The following is a 20,756-nucleotide window of genomic DNA, read 5'->3' as shown; positions in this document are numbered from 1 at the left end:
GGAAGAGTTCCAGCCCAGAGGAGCCAGCGAGGGCGAATTCCAGCCCAGGAAGAGCAGGGAGGGCAAGTTCCAGCCCAGAGGAGTCAGCAAGGGTGAGTTCCAGCCCAGAGGAGCCGAGCACATCCTCGGGGACAGCCGGGGGACACTGCAGGGCTCTTCCCCCAGACCCCCCATGGTGGTGGAACTGCTGAGCTCCCAGCCCGGAGGATTCCTGGGAGCTGCCGCTGGCCCGGCTGGAGCGGATCCCTCCTGCTTGTGGTTTGCCAGAGAAACACGGAGCTGGCTGAAAATGAATCATCACCGTTCTCCTGGCCCTTTCCCCCGTGCCGTCCTGCTGAACCCTCTCTGTGCTCACGTGAATTTGGTGAATTCGCTTTCTTCTTCCTCTCCGTCTCCTCCTCCTTCTGTTCCTACTTCTATTTCTCCCTCTCCCTCTTCTTCTCTTCCTTCTCCTCCTCCTCCCTCTCCTCTTCCTTCTTCTCCTCCTTCTCTTCCTCCTCCTCATTCTCTTCCTTCTTCTCCTTCATCTTCTCTTCCTCCCTCTCTCTTCTCCCTCTTCTCCTCCTCCTCCTCCTCCCTCCCTTCTCCTCTTCCTCTTCCTCCTTCATCTCCTCCTCCTTCATCTCTTCCTCCCTCTCTCTCCTCCTTCTCCTCCTTCTCCTCCTCTTCCTCCTTCTTCTTCTTTCTCTCCCCCTCCCTCTCCTCTTCTCCTCCTCCTCCTCTCTCTCCCCCTCCCACTGCTCTTCACCTTCCTCTTCCTCCCTTCACTTCAAAGCTCCCAAAATATCCGATTCCAGCTGCGGGGCTGTGGGAGCGCGGCTCAGCCCAGCAGAGACACCGAGGGAGCTGCCAGGAAACGGCATCTAAAAAAGGCAGGGGGTGGATCTCGTCTGCCGAGTGGCAGCACCATCAATCCCATAAATCCCCAAAATCCCATAAATCCCAGCCCCGCAAGACCGTTCCTGCTCCTGTCAGACCCCAGGAGGGGAGGGCCGGGATTGGGGTCACGCCTCCCACCCGGTCCTGGGGCGCTGGCCCGGCTCCCACTGGGGGAGCACAGCAAATCCCAGTGCTGAGCTCCTCGGGCCGTGCCAAAGGCTGGAGATCCATCCGTGGGACGCCATGCCAACACATGGGACACCATGATCCCAACCCCATGGACACCATGATCCCAGCCCCACGGGACACCATGATCCCAATCCCATGGGACACCATCCCAATCCCTTGGGCACACAGCAGCCCAGTGTGAGACTGAATGGGGATCCTGGGCTGGAATGGGAGATCTTGGGCTGGAATGCGGGATCCTGGGCTGGAATAGGGATCTTGTTCCGGCTCGGGCGATCCTCCCTCCCCGCACACCGGACCGGGCCGCTCGGTGCCCGGGACAAGCCCAGATGTGCCCGGGACAAGCCCAGATGTGCTGCCAGCTGCCCGGCGGATTCCTGAGCGCTGCGTCAGCTCCCCGGCCCCGCGCGGGGCAGGCGGAAAACTCCGGGCAGGAAAAGTCCGGACAGGAAAAGTCCAGGCAGGGAGCGGCTCCCCAGGTGAGGGGAAAGAGGCGAACACCCCCTCCGGGGCCGGTGGGCAGGGACGGAAGGGACGTGGCGATGTCGCTGCACCTCCAGCCCTGTTCCAGGCTGCCAGCGAGCAACGGGAAGGACACGGAAAATCAGGAGCAGGACAGACCTCACCTGCGGCCACGGACAACCTGCTTGGGCGACAGAAATCGGGGCCCAGCCCGAATGGATTTAGCAGAGACGTCCCCCGCACTCCGGAGAGCCCAGGAGGGGTCAGGTCCCCCTTGGAGCATCCAGCCGCCCGAGCGGGTTGCCGGCGGTCAGGGGCCCGGGGATCGTGTCCCTGGTGGTGCCACCGGGACCGGCGGTGGCGTGAGCCGGGCACAGCCCAGGCCGGGATTTTGGAGCCTCTGCTCAAGGTGCTCGCAGCGAATCAGGCAGAACAGGAACTTCAGCCCGGACCTTTCCCGGCCGGGCGGGCTCCTGGCTGCTCCCCCGGGCCTCGGCTCCATTCCCGCAGAGCTTCCCGAGGCGCCGGAGCCAACCCCAGCACCGGATCCACCCGCGGACCCCTTTCCCTCCGCATCCGAGCAGAAACCCTCGCTCCTGCCCCAGCCGCGGCCCGGGGCGCGGAGGAGGGGCCGGGGGCGCAGAGGAGGGGCCGGGGGCCGGCGCACAAAGCCGGGGGCTGCGCCGGGGCGGGCCCGGTGCGCGGGCGCGGGGCCGAGGCTCCTCCTCCGCCGCCGCGCCGGGGATGCTGCGGCCGGGCCGGCTCCGGGAGCCCCGCGGAGCCCCGCGCCGCGCCGAGGAGCCAGCGGCCACCCGAGGTGGGCACGGGCGGCACGGGGGGACACCGGGGGGCCGTGCCCGGGGGGCTCCGGGCAGGGCCACGGAGGGGACGCGCGGGGGAAGCGCTGGCGGCACCGGGGGACGCTGCCCGGGGAGCTACGGGGACACTGACGGGACACCGAGGGGACCCGGAGGGGCTGAGATGCGCGGTCGGGGTTCCCCACAGTGCGATGGCTTTGGGGTGAGCCCCCCCCCGCCGGGCACAGCGGCCCCGGGGAAGCCCCGCACCGGCCCTCTCCCGGCTCGGCACCGTGGGGACCGGGCTTGGGGCTCGGGGGCAGGGCTCGGGCTCGGTCACAAAGGGTCAGGATCGCCCCGGGAGAGCGGCCGGACTCGCCCCCGTTGCCGGTTCCCATCCCTCTGGCCGCTCGGAGCCGCCCGCGGCTCCCCCGGGGCTCCGCTCTGGCTTTTCGCTTCCCTCTGAAGTCTGGAAAACTTCTTTTCACACGGCAGCGAGAAAATTCTGCCTGTTCAGCACCTCGGTGCGGGCTGCCTCAGGTTACAGAGCCCCGCACTGCCCGGCCAGGAGGGGAAGGAAGGGAAGGAGCGGATGCCTTTGGTTTGTTGTCATCAGCTCGGAGCCATCCCGGCGAGGGGCTGCCTGCTCCTGCAGGAATTCTTCGCCGCTGGAGCTGCGCGGGCAGGGCCGGGTGCGTGGGAGGGGAGGAAGGAGCGCGGGGGCCGCGCCTGGCGCGGGCAGCGGGGACCCCTGCGGGAAACGCCAACCGCACCGGGATGGATGCGGCAGCTCCGTCCCGCCGCCTCTGGAAGGGGTCCGGCCTTTCCTGGGGCCACGAGGGGCTGGCGGGGCTGCCCCCGCTCCGGGCCGGCTTCTGCAGCCCGGGGAAGGCGTGGGAGGGAGCTCAGAGCTGCCCGGAGGCCGCGCAGCTCCCGCGGGTGCCCGCGCAGCTCCTGGAAAGCCAGGGATTAATCTCGCCTGGAAAAGCGGCGCTGGAGAGCTGCCACGGCCAGAGTCAGCGCCGGGCTGGCACCGCTCAGCCGGTGACACCGAGGGCTCGGGGACGGACCCGCACGGCCCGGTGCTCCACGGGGGGGCCGAGCACGGGGACAGGTCCTGGCAGGCGACATTCCCGTCCTGGCAGGTGACATTCCCGTCCTTGCTGAGCCACCTGGGCGCTGCTTGCACCGTGACATTTCCGAAGGGACCTGGGCTCTCCCTCCTGCTTCAGGGGGTCTTTCCACGGGACAGGTCCCCCCCTCCCGAGTGGCAGGGGGGGTCCCATACCCACAAGAGGGCCCGGGGTCGTGCGGGACCCCCAGTGCTGATCCCCCCCTACCCCAGGGATGTGCTCCCATCCCTCGGTCCCGGCTGCAGGGGTGGCACAGCTGCATCCCTGCTGGGCGTCCTTGCCACCCGGGGAGCTGGGCTCGGTTTCCTGCTGTCCCCTTGCGCCACCCCCCCGCCCCCCATGGCTGCCCCGTCCAGGCACTCCCGTGGCCTGAGGGGTTTCTGTCTCTCTCCTGTGCTCACAGTGGGGCCCGTGAGCTTCTCCCCCCGCCTTGTGCCTCGGGGAGCCAGGAGGGACCAGCGCTGGCCCCATTTTTGGGAGCAGGCCCGTGCGTTTCCACAGGAGCCCCCACGGCTGCCCAAATCCTCCCCAGAGCTCCTCTTCCGCGCCGGAGGCTGCGGCAAGCGGAAAACGAGCAGGGAAAAAAACTCCTCCACCATCAACCCGACACCGATTTACCTTCCCTGGGAAGCTCTGCCAGGGGTTCCTGTCCAGCCCAGCCTCGCACAGGGTCACACTCTGTCCCCTGTGCCCACAGCCAGGCTTTTCCAGTGTCAAACTGGGTGTCCAGCTCACCCCCGTGCCCCCAGCCAGGTTTTCGCGGGACTGCGGAGCCGCTCCGCCCAGGCCATTAATTACCAGGTCATTAATGAGCGGCACAAAGAGCTGGAAGTGCGAAATCCTCGCAATCAGCGTTGGGGGCAATTAATGGCAGCTGCAAAAGCGCACTCAGCCACACAATCGCAGCTCCGGGGATGCTCCCGGCCCCCGCTGCGGGACTCTCTGGCCCCCGGAGCCCCCAGCTGTGCCCGGCTGAGCCCTCCCTGGCACGGCGGGGCTGCCGAATCGGGCCGGAGCCGCTCCGTCCCTCCCACCCGTTAGTCACCGCTCCTGGCAGGCAGCGCTGCCGAGGGGGGGAGGCGAAGGCAGGCGAGGCTCAGGCAGCAAAATGAAAGTTCCAGAGCAGCCCAGCGCCCCTGCAGAGCCCCCCGGCTGGGGGGGCTGCCGGGGCTGCGTTCCCGTGCCCAGATGTGCCGGGCAGGAGGGGCAGCGGGAGACGCTCCGCTGTGGAGGGGACAGGGATCTGTCCCAGGGGGCTGCCCCTCCTCCTGCACCCCTCGCTCTCTCCTCGGCCCCAAATCCCTCTTTTCCCTCTCTGGGAAAGGCTCTGTCTGCAGCGGGCAGGTCCAGTCATGCTCAGGTGAGGCTCAGGTGAGGCATCCTCAGCACGCAGAGATGGGCAGCGCAGAGCAGCAGGGCCCGGCCGGGGCCGGGGCAAGAATCTGATCCTTGGGACCATCCCCAAAATCCCTGAGAGCCAGAGCCGAGCTCCAGGGTCCCTTCCCGGGACACCGAGTCACCCAGGGCCACCGGCAGAGCTCGGTGCCTGCGCTGCGTGGCCAAGTGTGAAACTGTAGTAGCACTGCAGCTATTCCGGGAGCTGCTGCTAAACCTGCTGCAAAACCTGCTGCTAAAACCGCTCCTAAAACTGCTCCTGGAGCAGCCCAGCCTGGCAGAGACACGGCTGTGGCCCCGCATGGCTCCATGGCAGAGCTGTGGCACCTTCATCCTGCAGGGCTCAGGGAAAGCTCAGCCCCCACAGGAAATTTGGAGGTTTTTTTTCCTGTCCCCCCTGACCACTGCCTGGCGTATTTATAAATATCCCTCTCTCCTGGGAGGCTCCACATCCACCCCCTGCCTGATTTATTCGGTGTTCCTCGCTTGCCAGCTGCCCTTGGGGGGGATTTTTCCAGGAGCTGCAGAGCAGCAGGGAGGGAGCAAGGCCGGGAGTGGGCAGGAGCCCCGAGCAGGGTTTCCATTCGGGATTAGTTAAAAATAGCAGGGAATGCACAAAGATCCGGCACGTGGCTCACCGAGGCTTTCCCTGCTGCAAGCCGGGGTTTTGTGCTGCTCCCTGGGCTGGGAGAAGCCCGTGTGAGGAGGAAGGCCGAGCAGTTCCCGGGTTTTTTGTGGGAAGCCCCGAGTTCCCTGGATTTGGGGAGCCAAATGCTGCGGAAGGAGCTGCACAAGCAGCGCTGGGGTTCCTGCAGCAGTAAACGTGCAGCTCTGCCTCCTGCGCCCCTGCAGCGTTCCCAGCCAGACCTTCCTCTTCTTCCTCTTCTTCCTCCTCTTCCTCACAGCCAGGACTTGTCCCACTGGGCTGAAATATTCCCATTTATCCCCTCGTGGCAGCAGCAGGCCCCAGCCAAGGCAGCTCCTGCCTGAAGGGCGTTTTTATCGTTTCTGGGAGAGCCTCGTCGCCGAGCTCTGGCTTTGGGAGGAGGGAGGATCCTCCGAGGCCTGGGAGAGGGAGAGGACGCAGCTGGGAGGTCCTGGGAAAGGAAATTCTCCCAAAAATCCCTGCTGCCATCCCAAGGTGTCCCCTCGGAGTTCTCACAGCTGTCCTGGATGCAGGGCTGTGGATTTGGCCCCTTGCCCAAGGCAAGATCAGAGGTTCCAGCTCGGGATCCAGGAGCATTTGGATCTTGAACTGCTCCTTTTCCCAGCAGCCATCTCCTCCTGCTCCTCCCAATTTTTGGAACACCTCAGTGACATCTCCGTGAGCCACTTAGGGAAGAGCTCCTTTAAAGGTTAATTAATTATTCCCTGCAACTTTGATGCACATTTCCCTGTTGGGAGAGCTGCTCTATTTGGCAGCCAGGCATTAAAGGGGTGGATTTCACCACGGGCCAAGTCTGGAAAAGAGAGGAAGAGGAAAATAGGAAGTGAGAACTGAATTTGCCTTTTTTCCCCTCCCCCTCCTGCTGCTGCATTGGAGCATTGGGATGGGATGTGACACTCTGGGAAGCAGGAGAGGAGCTGGGGATGAGGAGACAGCAGCAGCAGATGCTCCTCACAGCGAGGACTGAGCTTGGCTCCTCATCAAGGAGCACAAGTTTCTTTTCCTCAGCTCTGAGCGCCAGGCAGGGGACAAAAATCCCCAAATTTAGACGAGCCGGGTGTAACTGCTACCACAGACAGGGAGGGGCAGCACAGCAGGAATCACAGCAAAGGCCAGCCTAGACCTGGCACGGGGTTTAGTTTGAGGAGGGTGTTTAGGCCCTGCCTGGGAGAGGTTTTCCCACTGACTCTCACAATTTCCTCAGGCTGGGGCAGAGATTTGGGGGTTTCAGCTGCTGCCAGGGCCAGTGACTCCCCCTCCTGTTTCTTAGGCAGTGTCCAGCCCTTGGCTGAAGGAAAAAGCCCCAAACCAGCCCGGTTCCAGCCCAGTTCCAGCCCTTGTCCCCCCTTCCTGGCCGTCCCCAGGGCACAGGGAGGAAGGGACAGCAGAGGGTGGCCCCGTGCCCCTCACAGTGCCCATCTGAGCCCAGCAAGCCCAAATTTGCTTTATGGTCCCCAGAGAGGCCAGGAGGTGCCCAAAGTGGCCCTGAGAGGGGGGGAAGGAGCAGAGAGGGCACCCGGGGGGGGGGGGGGTGGGCTGGCTGCTGTGGCCACCAGGAACAGGGGGGCAGTGCCAGGGGGGCAGTGCCAGGGGGGCAATGACAGCGCGGCAATGCCAGCCCTGCTGCTCCTGGCTGCTTTTCAGCCAGCTCGGGAGAGGGGGAGAGACAATAAAAGGCGCGGAGATTGCAAACACAGCCCGGTCTCCATGGCAGCCTGAGCACCGCTGCTAAATTTTGCCTGTACATGGAGAGGATGCTGCTCCCCTCCTGTGCCTGGGGGAGTTGTGCAGCACAAAGAGCCTCGGCCCAGGTACTTCCTGCAGGTTTTGGAGAGCTCGGTGCCTCGTGGAAGGAGCCCTTGGTGCCAGCACCTCGTTCCACGCTGAGGGAAATGGGTTTGCTGTCCCTCATCCCGCTTTTATCCATAATTCAGGGGTGAAGCCACGTGAGCAGCCCGTGGAAGCGGAAAGCTGAGAGGAGAATTATTTCGGGCTCATGCCGAGTTACACCAAGTTCCTGCTATTTTTAGCCGGACAGACAAAGCCTTCCCATCAGGCAGAGCCCGGGGACGTGGCGGGAGAGGCCGCGGGACCCCCAGCCCCGCCGGGCTCGGTGCTGCCCGGGCAGGAATTCAGGGATCCATCCCGAGCCCTCCCGGAGCTGCCCCCGGGAGCCGGGAATGTCAGCTCCCAGCGCGGCAGATTGTGCGGGGCAGGCTCGGGAAGAGAAGCGCGAGCAGGGGCCTGGCGGCTCCCGAGTGAAAGCCGGGCTCAGCTGTCACCACCCCGGCACCACCTGCCAGCCCCAGACGGCTCCCAAAGTATCCTAAAATATCCCAAAATATCCCCCCTGCCCCGTGCGGGGGGGGGGCGGGGCAGGAGGGGCCGCTCCACACCTGCAGGGACGGCACCTCAGGCGAGGTGTCCCCTTCGGGGACGGGGTTCCCTGTCCCCCACAGCATCCCCGGGAGCCCAGATTGTCCCCAGACTTGGCGCTGTGGCTGCTCCCCACGGCTCGAGGGTGCCCGGCACGGGAGGGGGTGAATGCCCCAGGCTGGATGCGGCGCCACTGTCACCCTTCAGGTGTCCCCAAACCAAAGCGGGGAGCGGGCGTTTCTGCCTTGCCAATTAGCAGGGCTCTAATTGCCGTCTCAGTCGCTCATTAGTGCGAAAAGCCAGATGCTGGGAGGAATTACAGGAGCTGAAAGGATCTTTCTCTCCGCCCCAGGAATATTTAACGGTGTCTCACACGCGTTCCCTTTGTAGCCGAGCATGACTGATGTGGCTCGTGTGGGTGCTCTGTGAATCACCGAGCTCCCAAAGCCCGGCGACAGCAGCGGGGACGGAACTGGGCAGCTCTGGGTGGCACCGGGAGGGTCTGGCACGTGGTGGAGCCGGGGCTGCCAGCTGAGGGGGCCTGGAGTGGATTTAACCCAAAAAAGAGGGAGGAGGAATTGGGGTTCTGCTCTCACAGGCAGGGCTGAGGGGTGTTCACACAAATGCTGGTGTTGGGAGGATGGAGAAGAGCTGGAGGCCGAGCAAGGTGGGTAGAGCAGGGATCTCCGAGCTCCTGGGATGTTCCCAGGCTGCTCTGCATCCAGGAGGGAGCATCCATCCCGTGGGGCAGCTGGGAGCAGGGCTCAGGCAGGGACAGGGGCTGGGGCAGTGTCCAGCCCAGCTCCCGGGAATGCCGTGATTTTCTGGGCTCTGCAGCTCTCAAACTGCAGCTGCGTGGGGACAGCTGGGGGGTTTGGCCTCCAGAAATCCCTCCTCGCTCAGGGGCAGCTCCAGGGCTGGCCTGGGAGCAGCAGATTCCCAAACTGACCTGTGGGGACACGGTTCCACGGCTGGCAGGCGGGAGGTGAAGATGTTCAGTCCCTCATCGCTCACCATCTGCTGGCATCCCAATTAACTCTAGGAACACAGAACGTCCTGAGCTGGGAGGGACCCACGGGGATCCGAGTCCCAGCCCTGGCCCTGCACTGACACCCCAAAATGCCATCCCTGGAGCAGCCTCGGGGCCGTGCCCGTTCCCTGGGCAGTGCCCGCTGCCCTGTTGGGGCAGAACCTTTTCCAGCCCCGTTCCCCAGCCCAGGCCTCTCCTCAGCCCGGCTTTTCCAAGGGCTGTGACTCCCTGCAGGATCCCGGGGGGGTCCATCCCAGGACTTGTCCCACTGGGCTGAAATATTCCCGTTTATCCCCTCGTGGCAGCAGCAGGCCCCAGCCAAGGCAGCTCCTGCCTGAATGGAGTTTTTATCATTTCTGGGAGAGCCCCGTCCCCGAGCTCTGGCTCTGGGAGGAGGGAGGGTTTGTTTGCTCTCAGGGTTTGTGTCACCCCCACGTGCCCCGGGGGCTGCGGGGCAGAGAGGAGAAGAGCCGATCCCCTCTCTAGGCCGGGGATTTGCTGGGCTGAGGCTGCAGAGAGCAAACAGGAGGCTCTGCAGCAGCGGGAAGCGGCGGGACGCTGCTGACACCGATTTTCTGCGGGTTGAGCAATCGTCCCCGGGCAGGGCCGGGAGCCTCTCCCCGCTGTGCCCGGGGGAGCGCTGCCCTTCCCCGCCGAGGGTGGGGTGGCACCCCCGGAGCTCGTCCTGGCTCTGAATCACCGCTAACCGCACAAACCCCTCCTGCTCTGCCCCGAACGCCGCTCGGAGCCGCCCACGTCCCGCCGGGGATGGTTCCACCCCGCTCGCCCAGTGCGGCCGCTTGTTGGCACATCCCGGGCGGGATCCGCGCCTCGGTCCCTCCTTGGGTGTCCGCGGCTCCTGCAAGGCTCTTCCCAAAGCTGCTGCTGAATTCAGCGATGATTTTTGGCTTTGTGAGTGACCTTGGCCTGAACTGGTGCGATGCAAATTGCTGTTTTTTTCTTCCCCCCCACCTTTTTTCCTTTTTTTTTTTAATTTCCCCCTTTTTTTCCCCCTTTTTTTATCTTTTTTTTTTTTTTTTCCATTTCCCCCCGCCTTTTTTTTTCTTTTTGCCTTTTTTTCTTTTTTTTTTTTTTTTTTTTGCTTTTGAGCAATCGCACCTTCACCCCGCAGGCCTGCAGCGGGGTGCCCAGCTGCCAGGGGACAGTGGTAGAGCCACACTGGCACGGAGCCCACCCAGCCCCTGGCAGAGGCACCGCGGGCTCCCCTTAACGAGCGGCGGCTGCGAATTCTCCCGGTGCTCGTTGACAGAACACTTCGTGTGAAGGACTCCCGGGCCATTCGAGTGGCTGGAACGTGTCATCGAGGCTTGTTATTCTTCTCGACGAGTGTCCCCCCCGCTCGCTAATGGCAAATCGGGGCGGAACACATGGAGAGCGCTTTGTGCCGGCCCGCGATCAAAACCAGCCCGGTGGATGTCACTGAATGAGCGGGGACAATGGTGGCAGTGAATGAAAGCCTTGTTGTGGGGCCCCGAGGCACAAAGCAGCACCGCGAGGCCGGCGCCTGCCCCGGCAGGGGCTGAATTCAGCCCCAGCAGCGCCGGGAGGGGCTCGGCCACGGGCTGGGGGCAAGGTCGGCTGAGCTCGGGGCTCGCCAAGCGCTGGATGCTGCCGTTCGTTTGGGCAGCAAAAGGAGCAGGGTTTGGAGAGTAAAAATCAGTTTGGGGAGCAAAAGCAGCAGGGTTTGGAGAGTAAAACTCGCAGGGTTTGGAGAGTAAAAATCAGTTTGGGGAGCAAAAGCAGCAGGGTTTGGAGAGTAAAACCAGCAGGGTTTGGAGAGTAAAAATCAGTTTGGGGAGCAAAAGCAGCAGGGTTTGGAGAGTAAAACCAGCAGGGTTTGGAGAGTAAAAATCAGTTTGGGGAGCAAAAGCAGCAGGGTTTGGAGAGTAAAATCAGCAGGGTTTGGAGAGTAAAACCAGCAGGGTTTGGAGAGTAAAAATCAGTTTGGGGAGCAAAAGCAGCAGGGTTTGGAGAGTAAAATCAGCAGGGTTTGGGGAGTAAATGAGCAGGGTTTGGAGGGCAAAAAGAGAAGAGTTTGGAGAGTAAAAATCAGTTTGGGGAGCAAAAGCAGCAGGGTTTGGAGAGCAAAAATCAGTTTGAGGAGCAAAAGGAGCAGGGTTTGGAGGGTAAAATAGCAGGGTTTGGAGGGCAAAAAGAGCAGAGTTTGAAGAGCAGGGCCCCAGCTGGGCGCAGGGAGAGCAGCAGGAGCTGGAGCTGAGCCGGGCAGATGCTCTCACACAGCCCAGGGCAGCTTCGTCTCCCCAGGCCAGTGGGGTTCAGCAGCGTTTGGGGGTCCTGGAGGCTCAGTCCAGGTTTAGTGCCGCTCCCAGGCCCAGCTCCAAGCTCTGCACTGAGCCATTCCCTACACTAAAGCCCAACTCAGATGCTCCAGGCAGCACTTTTCGCCATGGAAATGCCCGGTTTCCCCCTCCAGGAACACATTCCCGGTGTCCCCAAGCCCCAAATGGCCGGGTGGGACACGGGCACAGCGCCTGGCAGCGCTCGAGGGAAAGAGGAAGGCTCAGGCTGCGCCTTGAGCCGGGCTCTTGGCAGCTGCTCCGTGCTATCCGTGCATCTCCCAACAAACACCCAAATGTGTGGGAGCATCTGCACGGCGAGGATGAATAATAATCCAGGAGGGAAAACGCGGGGGCGAGAGCTCGCGGGGAAGAAGGAAGCGCTGGCATTCCAGAGGGGGGGAAGAACAGGATCGGCAGGGAGCAGGGAGCGGAGCAGCACCGCGGGGAAACCAGGGCTCCTGCCAGGGGGACTGCTCGGGAAGGCGCAGGGAAAGCTGCTGCAGCGGGGAAGGGGGAAAGCTTCAAATGCAGAGAGAGATAAGATTGAGGGAGATAAGACTGAATTCCGGGGGGAAGGAGGCAGGGGAGAGTGGCGCTCCCACGTGCGGGGTAGGCATGACTGCGGTGATGAGATGCCATTCATTTTTTTCCCCCCTCTCTCTGCACAAGCCCGAGTGGGTGAATCCACGTGTTCTCCCCCATCCCAGGGTTCAGCCCGCGCTGTTGGTCGGGATCGGCCCTCCAGGACCCCCACACCCCCAGGCGCTGCTCTGGGTGATCTCCACCGTGACCATTCCGGGATTCCCTGATCCAGGGGGAGCTGGAAGCCCCTGGCAGGGTCACAGACCTGCTCGGGGAGGGGACACGGGGCTCGTGCTGCTGCCACCGTGGCGGTGCCGACAAAAAGACCCTTGAGAGGTTCGTTTGCTGCAGGCACAGAGCGACAGGGACACGCTGCTCGTGTCGTCTCTGGCTCTCTGTGCTCGCTAATTGATCGGGGTAATCACCTTCAGGGCTCTGGGTACAGCCGGGCTGTGCGGGGACATCCCGGGACCCGCCGAGGACACCGTGACCCCCCCGCAGCTCCAGTCACCGCCTTCACTGCGGGGGGACTCTCAGGTCACAGCTTGGACTCGATCTCAAGGGCCTTTTCTTCTAATTCTGTGGTTTGGTGACCTCTGGCCGTGTCACACCCTCAGGCCGCCAGTGCTCTCCAGCTGTGCACCCCCAGCTGCCCACGGGACACCCCCACTTTCACTCCCTGCACTCTCAGGATCATTTCCATTTATTTTTTACACTTCACAAGATCCCTGCTCTGACCCAGCCCAACTCCCAACCCCCTTAAATCCCCAAGCCCGATATATCCACGCAATTCTCCTGTGGGAATGTCCGCAAAGCCGGGGTTTGGCGGCTCAGCAAACCCCCCTGACTCCCTGCAGGGCCTCAGCGTCCCTGCACGTCACACAGGGAAGGTGCTGAACAAGGAAAGGGGACAGCTCTGACCCTTTTTGGGGTCCTGTGCTCTCCCAGCTCTGCTGGCTCCAGGGCCTTCCTCTTTTTGCCGTCGCTGCCCGTGAATTCCAACTCCCCCACGGCTTTCAAAGTGTTCATTTTTAAGAGGGAAGGAGAAGGAAAACGTGCCCAACCCTCTCGGGCGTGCGTGGGAGGGCTGGGGTTGATGGAAACGCCTCCTGCCAAGGGGCTGGAAAGTCCCAGCGCTGCCTCCCCTTTCTCCCATCTCCCACAGGCACCCAAAAATCCACGGGCGCGTCTGCCCGAGGGGACAGCGAGCAGCTCCGGCCTCTTCAGGGGCTCAAAGCCCCGCAGCCCCGCCGTGCGACCCCCCTGGGTGGAAAATAAATGTACAGGGACGTGCCACAGCCCGGGGCTGAGCTGAGCTGAGCTGAGCTGAGCTGAGCTGAGCTGAGCTGAGCTGAGCGCTGCCCGGGGACGCTGCGGCCGCAGGTGGCACCTGTGTCATTGTCACAGCGCCTTCCACCCCCCGCGGGCACCGGCACGGGCTGCGTGGGGACAATTGTGGGGACAATTGTGGGGACAATTGTGGGGACAATTGTGGGGACAATTGTGGGGACAATTGTGGGGACAATTGTGGGGACAATTGTGGGGACAATTGTGGGGACAATTATCGCGTTCCCCGCAGCGATCCCTCCCCTCCTCCTCTTCCCAAAGCTTGTGCCGTATCAGCAGCGTCCCGGCAGCCGCTCGGGCCTTTCTCGCTTCTCTTAATCTCCCAGAAATGGATCTGGGGATTAGGCGGGCAGTCTGTCTTCCCTGTGCCGCTTCAGCCGTGCCGATCCTCGGGGCACGGCGAGAGGAAAACAGATAAAGTGAGGGATGAGCGCGGATTGGGCTGGGAGCAGGCGGAGCGGAGCGAGCGGGAGCGGCCCGGAATGGGAAAAGGGCTGGGAAAAGAAGAGGGGGGAAAGAGAGGAGCAGGGAAAGAGAGGAGTGGGAAAAGAGAGGAATGGGAAAAGAGAGGAATGGGAAGTGAGGAGTGGGAAGAGAGAGAAGGGGGGAAATAGGAGTGGAAAAACACGAGTGGGAAAAGAGGGGTGGAAAAACAGGAGTAGGAAAAGAGAAGAATGGGAGAAGAGAGGAGGGGGGAAAGAGAGGAGGGGGAAAGAGAAGGGGAAAAAAGAGGAATGGTTAAAGAGGAGTGGGAAAAGAGAGAAGGGGAAAAGAGAGGAATGGGAAAAGAAATAAGTGGGAAAAGAGGAATGGGAAAAGAAAGGATGGGGGAAAGAGAAGGGGAAAAAGAGGAGTGGAAAAACAGGAGTGGGTAAAGAGAGGAGTGGGAAGAGTGGGAAAACAGAAGAGTGGGCAAACAGAAGCCTGAGTCTGGGACTGAGGATGGGGCAGGGAGGAGGCCCTGGCACAGCGTTCCTGCACCCCCTCCACCACCCAACCCTCTCCCACCCCCAGTTTAACCCCCAGATTCCTGCTTGGACCACGGGAACTCGGCCTGGGGAGCTCTGAAGAGGGCTGGAGCACCCAGTGGGAGCTCTGAGCTGTTCCAAACACAGCACGGAGCAGAAACCTTCCCTCCCTCCTCCTCCAGTGCAAACAGGACCCAGATAATTTCATTTACCTGCCTTCCCTCTTCTCCCAGCTAATTATCGAGATGGATCTGCGTCCCCATTAGAGCCGAGTGTCGCAGAGGCCACCAGGAGCTGGGGCTTTATTTTATTTCTGTTTTTCCCCTCACAACAAAGCGGATGAGCAGAGAGCCCCGCGTGCCTCTGATGGCAGCGCTCAGCGCTCACGGGGCCTCTCGTCCCCTCGAGTGCCGCACGGCCATTAACGCTAATTAAGCCTCGCGGAGCCCTTTTCAGGCGGGTTAAGAGGAGCGCTGGGAAGCGGAGAGGGATCCGGGAGCGCCGGGGATGCGGGAGAGGCTGTGGAGCCGGGATCTGTCCAGGAACGGGCAGGAGATGCGGCGGCTGGTTGGGATTACACCTGCCAGGCAGCTAAAAATCGCCACAAACCCCTTTTCCTCCTCCGGGCATTTTTAGAGAACTTTCCTGGCTTTGTCCAGGATGGAAAAAAAGCCATTTTAATTAATTAAATATTTAATAAAAGCCATTAAAAGTAATAATAAATTAAAGCCACGTAAAGCCATTTCCTGGCTTTATCCAGCATCTCCCAAGCACAGACTCCCAGCCGGAGCCTGGCCAGTGCCCCACCACCCTCTGGAGGAAGAACTTTTCCCTGATGCCCAGCTGGACACGTGGGGATGTGGGGATGGGATGTGCCCCCCTGGCACCGCTCCCGCCGCTCCCTGGGTCCCGTCCCTGTCACACAGAGCTCGGCGCTGTCCCTCGGGACGGACCCGAGGTCCCCCCCAGTATCTCCCCTCAGTTCCCACCCTCACACCCCCAAACCGGGGAGCTCTGCCACCCTCCCCGGGTGGCTTCTCCCGGCTCACGGCGTGTCCCCGTGTCCCCAGGCTCGCCGCTCCCGGCCGCACCGCGGGCTCTGCTATGATCTGTCCGCGCCGGGAGCAGCATGGGCAGCGTCAGCAGCCTCATCTCCGGCCACAGCTTCCACAGCAAGCACTGCCGCGCCTCCCAGTACAAGCTCCGCAAGTCCTCGCACCTGAAAAAGCTCAACCGCTACTCGGACGGGCTGCTCCGCTTCGGCTTCTCGCAGGACTCCGGCCACAAGTCCGGCTCCAAGAGCAGCAAGAATGAGGATTTCTTTTACATCAAGGTCAGCCAGAAGTCGCACGGCTCGCACCGGCCGGACTACACCGCCCTGGGCGGCGGCGAGCTGGGCGTGCCCGCCGGGACCAGCGGGCTGGACTTCGGGACGCCCACGCCGCAGAAGCTGATGCCCTTCCCCAGCCAGCTGGAGGTGGTGAGTGGGGAAAAGCGGCCCTGGGAGCGGGGGGATGTCCCACTGGAGCCCTTCTGTCCCCAAGGTGTCTGCAGGTGCCACCGCGGGGTTGTGTTGGTTGCGGTCCGTGAGGAAGCTCAGGGAGAGCAGGGGCAGCTGGGGGCACTCTGCCACCTCTGCTTCTGGGAGTTCGGATCGGCAACACGGCCCGAAGGATTTGGATCCTTTCATTTCCAAACCCAGCAGTTTTAGCCAGCAGCTTCTCCCTGAGCATCCCCCCCGAGGCCTCGGGGGACTGTCCCACCACGGGGGTGCTGTCCCGGGGGGCAGGAGGGGCGGGAGGACACGCGCGGAGCTCGCTCGGTGCTGACGGGCTCTGCTCTTCCCGGCAGGGTGGGGACAAGCCGCTGCCTCGTCCCACGGCCTTCAAGCCAGTGCTGCCGCGCTCCGGGGCCATCCTGCACTCGTCCCCCGAGAGCGGGGGGCCCCTGGCCCAGCAGCTGCACCCCCCGGAGAAGGCCAAGGAGCAGGAGCTGCGGCCGCTGCCGTGCTCGGGGGGCCTGTCCGACTCCGGCCGCAACTCCATGTCCAGCCTGCCCACGCACAGCACCAGCAGCAGCTACCAGCTGGAGCCCCTGGTCACCCCCATGGGCCCCATCAGCCGCTTCGGGGGCTCTGCCCACAACATCCTGCAGTGTGCCATCATCCAGGACAGCAACATGATGAGCCTCAAGGCCATGTCCTTCTCTGATGGCGGCAACAAGATCCTGAACCCCGGCAAGGCCCCCCAGCACCGCCCCACTGCCGAGAAAAGCGCTTGCGTGCGCTCGCCCATCTCCACGGATGAATCCACCATCCAGGAGCTGGAGCAGAAGCTGCTGGAGAGGGAGGGCGAGCTGCAGGAGCTGCAGTCGAGCTTCGAGGAGAAGGAAATCAGCTCCTGCCAGGCCTACGAGGAGAAGCAGCGGCGCTGCAAGGAGGAGCTGGAGGGGCTGAAGCAGAAGTGCAACAGCAAACTCAAGCAGACCTCGCAGAAAACGCAGCGGACGCAGCAGGTGCTGCACCTGCAGGTGTTCCAGCTGCAGCAGGAGAAGCAGCAGCTGCGGGAGGAGCTGGAGAAGCTCATGAAGGAGCAGAACCTGCTGGAGACCAAGCTGAGGTCCTACGAGAAGGAGAAGACCAGCTTTGCCCCGGCGCTGGAGGAGACGCAGTGGGAGGTGAGAGGCCAAAGGGGGCCGGAGCAAGGGGGACGTGGAGGGGGAGAGCTCCAAACCCCCCAGCCCTTCCCATCCTGTTCGTGCACCCGGCGGGAGCGTCCCAGGCTGTGGGAAATGGATGTGAAATGCCAGCAGAGCCTCCGGCTGTCCCCAGGGCAGTGGGGCTGAGGCTCTCGTTGCCCCCCCTGAACCTTCCCCTCACCCAAGGGAACAAGCACAGCACGAACCCCCTCAGGCGTTAAAATAACTCGGCATTCCCGGCCTCCAGCTCGGGTTTTCCTGCCCCACAGGAGCTGTAAAGCTGCCTTGCCACAAGGAAATAGGAATTCCTTGGGTTTGCCATGGCTGTTTGTTAGGGAGCAGTAAAACCTTCCACTCTCTGCTTAAGGTTAATTTACTCACTCCTTGGTATTGCCAAGCAAACACCGTTAATCTGCTGGAAATTCCAACATTTAGTAAGAGGTGTATTAATTATAAATCAATATTAATTATAAATAATGACATGTAATATTATTTAATGTAATATTAATTACAAATAATAATTGTATTTAAATTAGAATTATAAAAAATAGTGGTAAAAAAGTTAAATTCAGGGTCTCCACGCGCTGCACCCCAGCTGTGCCCAGCTCACACGGGGTACCCTGGGCTTTCCCCGCAGTCCAGCCCTAACTCAGGTGTTCACCCCCCCAGGTGTGCCAGAAATCCGGGGAGATCTCGCTGCTGAAGCAGCAGCTGAAGGAGTCACAGACCGAGCTCACCACCAAGACCACGGAGATCCTGAGCCTGAAGGCGCAGCTGAAGGAGGTGAGGCTGAAGATGGAGGGGCTGGAGATGAAGACCCAGGAGCTGGAGGTGTCGCTGCGCACCAAGGCCATGGAGCTGGAGGTGTGCGAGAACGAGCTGCAGCGCAAGAAGAACGAGTCGGAGCTGCTGCGGGAGAAGGTGAACCTGCTGGAGCAGGAGATCCTGGAGCTGCGCTCTGAGCTGGCCGTGCTCCGGGAGCAGCTCAGCGAGGCCCGCGAGGGGCCCCGGCCGGGCGGGGACGATGCCCAGGCCCTGCAGGGGCAGCTGGAGCGGCTGCGGGCAGAGCTGAAGGCGGAACGCGACAACAACGAGCAGATGAGCTGCAGCTTCCAGCACGAGCGGCAGACGTGGAAGGAGGAGAAGGAGAAGGTGATCCACTACCAGAAGCAGCTGCAGCAGAGCTACCTGCACATGTACAAGAGGAACCAGAGCCTGGAGAAGATGCTGCAGCAGCTGGCGGCGGGCGAGGACGGTAAGGAGCCCATCGAGCTGGAGATTCCCGGCGCCGACGTCCCCTACGAGGACATCATCGCCACCGAGATCTGAGCCGCTGTCCCCTCCCGTGCAGCCGAGCTGAGCCGTGTCCCCCCATCCCTCCGTCGTGTTCCAGAGGTGACCAAGCCACTCGTGCCAATGGTGACGTGCCCGCAGCTCCCCCGCCCCGGCGCTGCCCCCTCTGCCCCCGAGGAGGGCAGGGATCAGCACTCCAGGGAATTCTCTGCCATCCGTGCCCAATGCCCAGGGGTGCTCTGCTCCAGGCTTGGCCTGGCCCCGCTCTGGGGGTGGCACAGCTCCAGGGATGGCACAGCTCCAAGGATGGCCCAGCACTGTCCTGCCCGCTGATGGTGGCAGGAATCAGCCCCAATGTGTGCCCAGCTCCAAGGGTGGCAGAGCTCCTGGGATGGCCCAGCACCGTCCTGCCTGCTGATGGTGGCAGGAATCAGCCCCAGTGTGTGCCCAGCTGCCAGGATGGCACAGCACAGTCCTGCCCGCTGCTCATGACAGGAATCAGCCCCAGCTCCCTGGAGGAAGCTCCCACTGCTCCTCACCCTCCGTCGCGTCGATCCCAAGGCGCTGTGGGAGCACAGAGCCACCTCCTGCCACTGCCACATCCACCCTGCCAGCCTGTGAGGGCCTCGGGAAGGTCCCCACCTGCTCACACCCCCCTGGTACAGACCAACCTCCTGAAATCACCCCAAAATCACCCCAAAATCCATGTTCAGTCTGAGCACAGCCCACCCTGCACCGCTCCCACAGCCCCCACAGCCCTCCCAGCACTCCCAGCTCCCACGGACTCTGTCCCTTTTCTGGCTGCCACACAGCAGCTGCACCCAAGAATTCACAGGAATGTCCCAGCCATGGTCTGATCAAGGAATGGGGTTTGTGTTCACCCCACAGCCCCCTGCACTCACTAGGGTTGTCCCTCCCGGGACCCACAGCTGCCTTATCTCCTTCTGTGCCCCGATCCCGCGGGATCCGGCCAAGGGGAGCTGGTTAAACACCCCAAACCAACCACATCCACCTTAACTTCTACCCCAGCTCTTAAAAGTTCCTCCTGCCACCAGCGAGTGGCTCCACAGATGACGAGGTGTCACTGCTGGTGACCCTCGTGTCCCCCTGCGTGGGGAGGGAACCAGCAAGACCCAGTTTGTGGGCTGGGGGCTCCAGCAGAGACCCCTCTGTGCCAGTGCAATGATATTTTTGCTGCAATTATTTACCCACTGCCCCATTCCAGGGTTCCTGGGCGGGGGGGCTTGCACAATCCCAACGCCGCCAATTCGGCCACGGGCTCCGAGCTGTGCAAAATTCCACGTCCCTCGCGCCACTCCAGCCTGGAAAGGTGACACACAGGAACCAGTCTGTGCCTTCTGCGCCTGGCCCCGAGCACCCCAAACCACTGCCCCAGGTCTCCCGGCTCGGCCTGGCACTGCCCAGCTGGGTCTGGCACTCCCCAGCCTGTCCTGGCACTGCCCAGTTGGGTCTGGCACTCCCCAGCCTGTCCTGGCACTGCCCAGTTGGGTCTGGCACTGCCCAGTTGGGTCTGGCACTGCCCAGCCTGCCCTGGCACTGCCCAGCCGGGTCTGGCACTGCCCAGCCAGTCCTGGCACTGGCCAGCTGGGTCTGGCACTGCCTGGCTGGGCTTGGTACTGTCCAGGCAGTCCTGGCACTGCCCATCTGGTCCTGGCACTGCCCAGCCAGTCTGGCACTGCCCAGCCGGGTCTGGCACTGCCTGGCTGGGCTTGGTACTGTCCAGGCAGTCCTGGCACTGCCCAGCTGAGTTTGGCGCTGCCCAGCCTGCCCTGGCACTGCCCAGCTGGGTCTGGCACTGCCCAGCCAGTCCTGGCACTGGCCAGCCAGGTTTGGCACTGCCCAGCTGGTCCTGGCACTGCCCAGCCAGGTTTGGCACTGCCCAGCTGGTCCTGGCACTGCCCAGCCCGTCCTGGCGCTGGCACAAGCGATGCTCACCCCCGGCCCGCTGGAAAAGCCAACCTCGGGCTCCTGCGGGTGCCCCCCAGGTCCAGCCCTGCCCATTCCCTGCCCAGCCCCTGCCCAGTCCCTGCCCGACCCCTGCCCAATTCCTGCCCAATCTCTGCCTGGTCCCTGCCCTGTCCCTGCCCGGCCCCACCGAAGGATGTTTTGGGAAGCTGAAGGATCAGGGCTGGGATTTTGTGCATCCCCCAAAATGAGCACAGCCCCGGCCAGAGCTCTGTGCCCGGAGCCCAGGGCAGCAGAGCCCGTCCAGACCCCCCCATCCCGGCACTTCCCCGCTCCCGCTGGCCTCGGTGGCACCGACCCTGTCCCCAGCCGTGTCCCCTCGGCCCCGTGTCCCCCCTGCTCTGTGACGTGATCTCCAGAGGCCTCGCCGTGCTGCCTTTGCACAACTGCGCTGTGTGTGCCCGTCGCATTCCAGGTGTGTCGCTCCAGGCCCCGGCCTGGACAGAGAATTATTTTTCTGCAGGTTTTCTTTTTTTTTTTTTTTTGGGTTTTTTTTTTTTTTTGGATGTTCTTTCTGGTGACTGATGTAAACTACTGGTTAATTTTATGTTTTTATTTATAAATAAATTTTTTAAAACTTCCCCAGCCTCTCTCTCTGCAGGTGCTCAGCGGTGTTCAGGGGATTTTCCATGCCTGA

At 62.5% G+C, this 20,756-nt stretch overlaps 1 protein-coding gene across 1 annotated transcript; it reads left to right on the top strand.

Annotated features, from left to right (window-relative positions):
• Window positions 1-2,184: 2,184 nt before the first annotated feature.
• Window positions 2,185-18,852, top strand: LZTS1 (leucine zipper tumor suppressor 1). Its single transcript, XM_068174338.1, has 4 exons — window positions 2,185-2,344; window positions 15,214-15,623; window positions 15,995-16,819; window positions 17,510-18,852. The coding sequence occupies exons 2-4, from the start codon at window positions 15,273-15,275 to the stop codon at window positions 18,167-18,169; spliced, it is 1,836 nt and encodes a 611-aa protein (XP_068030439.1). The 5' UTR covers window positions 2,185-2,344; window positions 15,214-15,272; the 3' UTR covers window positions 18,170-18,852.
• Window positions 18,853-20,756: the final 1,904 nt, after the last annotated feature.

Source organism: Anomalospiza imberbis, chromosome 28 (genome assembly GCF_031753505.1).
Source record: "Anomalospiza imberbis isolate Cuckoo-Finch-1a 21T00152 chromosome 28, ASM3175350v1, whole genome shotgun sequence".
Taxonomy (NCBI): domain Eukaryota; kingdom Metazoa; phylum Chordata; class Aves; order Passeriformes; family Viduidae; genus Anomalospiza; species Anomalospiza imberbis.
This window is presented reverse-complemented; position numbering and strand designations above follow the sequence as displayed.

What these genes read in the sequence shown, in the direction of transcription:
- LZTS1 (XM_068174338.1), top strand. Translation starts at nt 15,273, where the DNA reads ATGGGCAGCGTCAGCAGCCTCATCTCCGGCCACAGCTTCCACAGCAAG. An exon ending in TCCCCAGCCAGCTGGAGGTG is followed by an intron (nt 15,624 to 15,994) that starts GTGAGTGGGGAA and finishes TCTTCCCGGCAG; the next exon opens with GGTGGGGACAAGCCGCTGCC. An exon ending in TGGAGGAGACGCAGTGGGAG is followed by an intron (nt 16,820 to 17,509) that starts GTGAGAGGCCAA and finishes TCACCCCCCCAG; the next exon opens with GTGTGCCAGAAATCCGGGGA.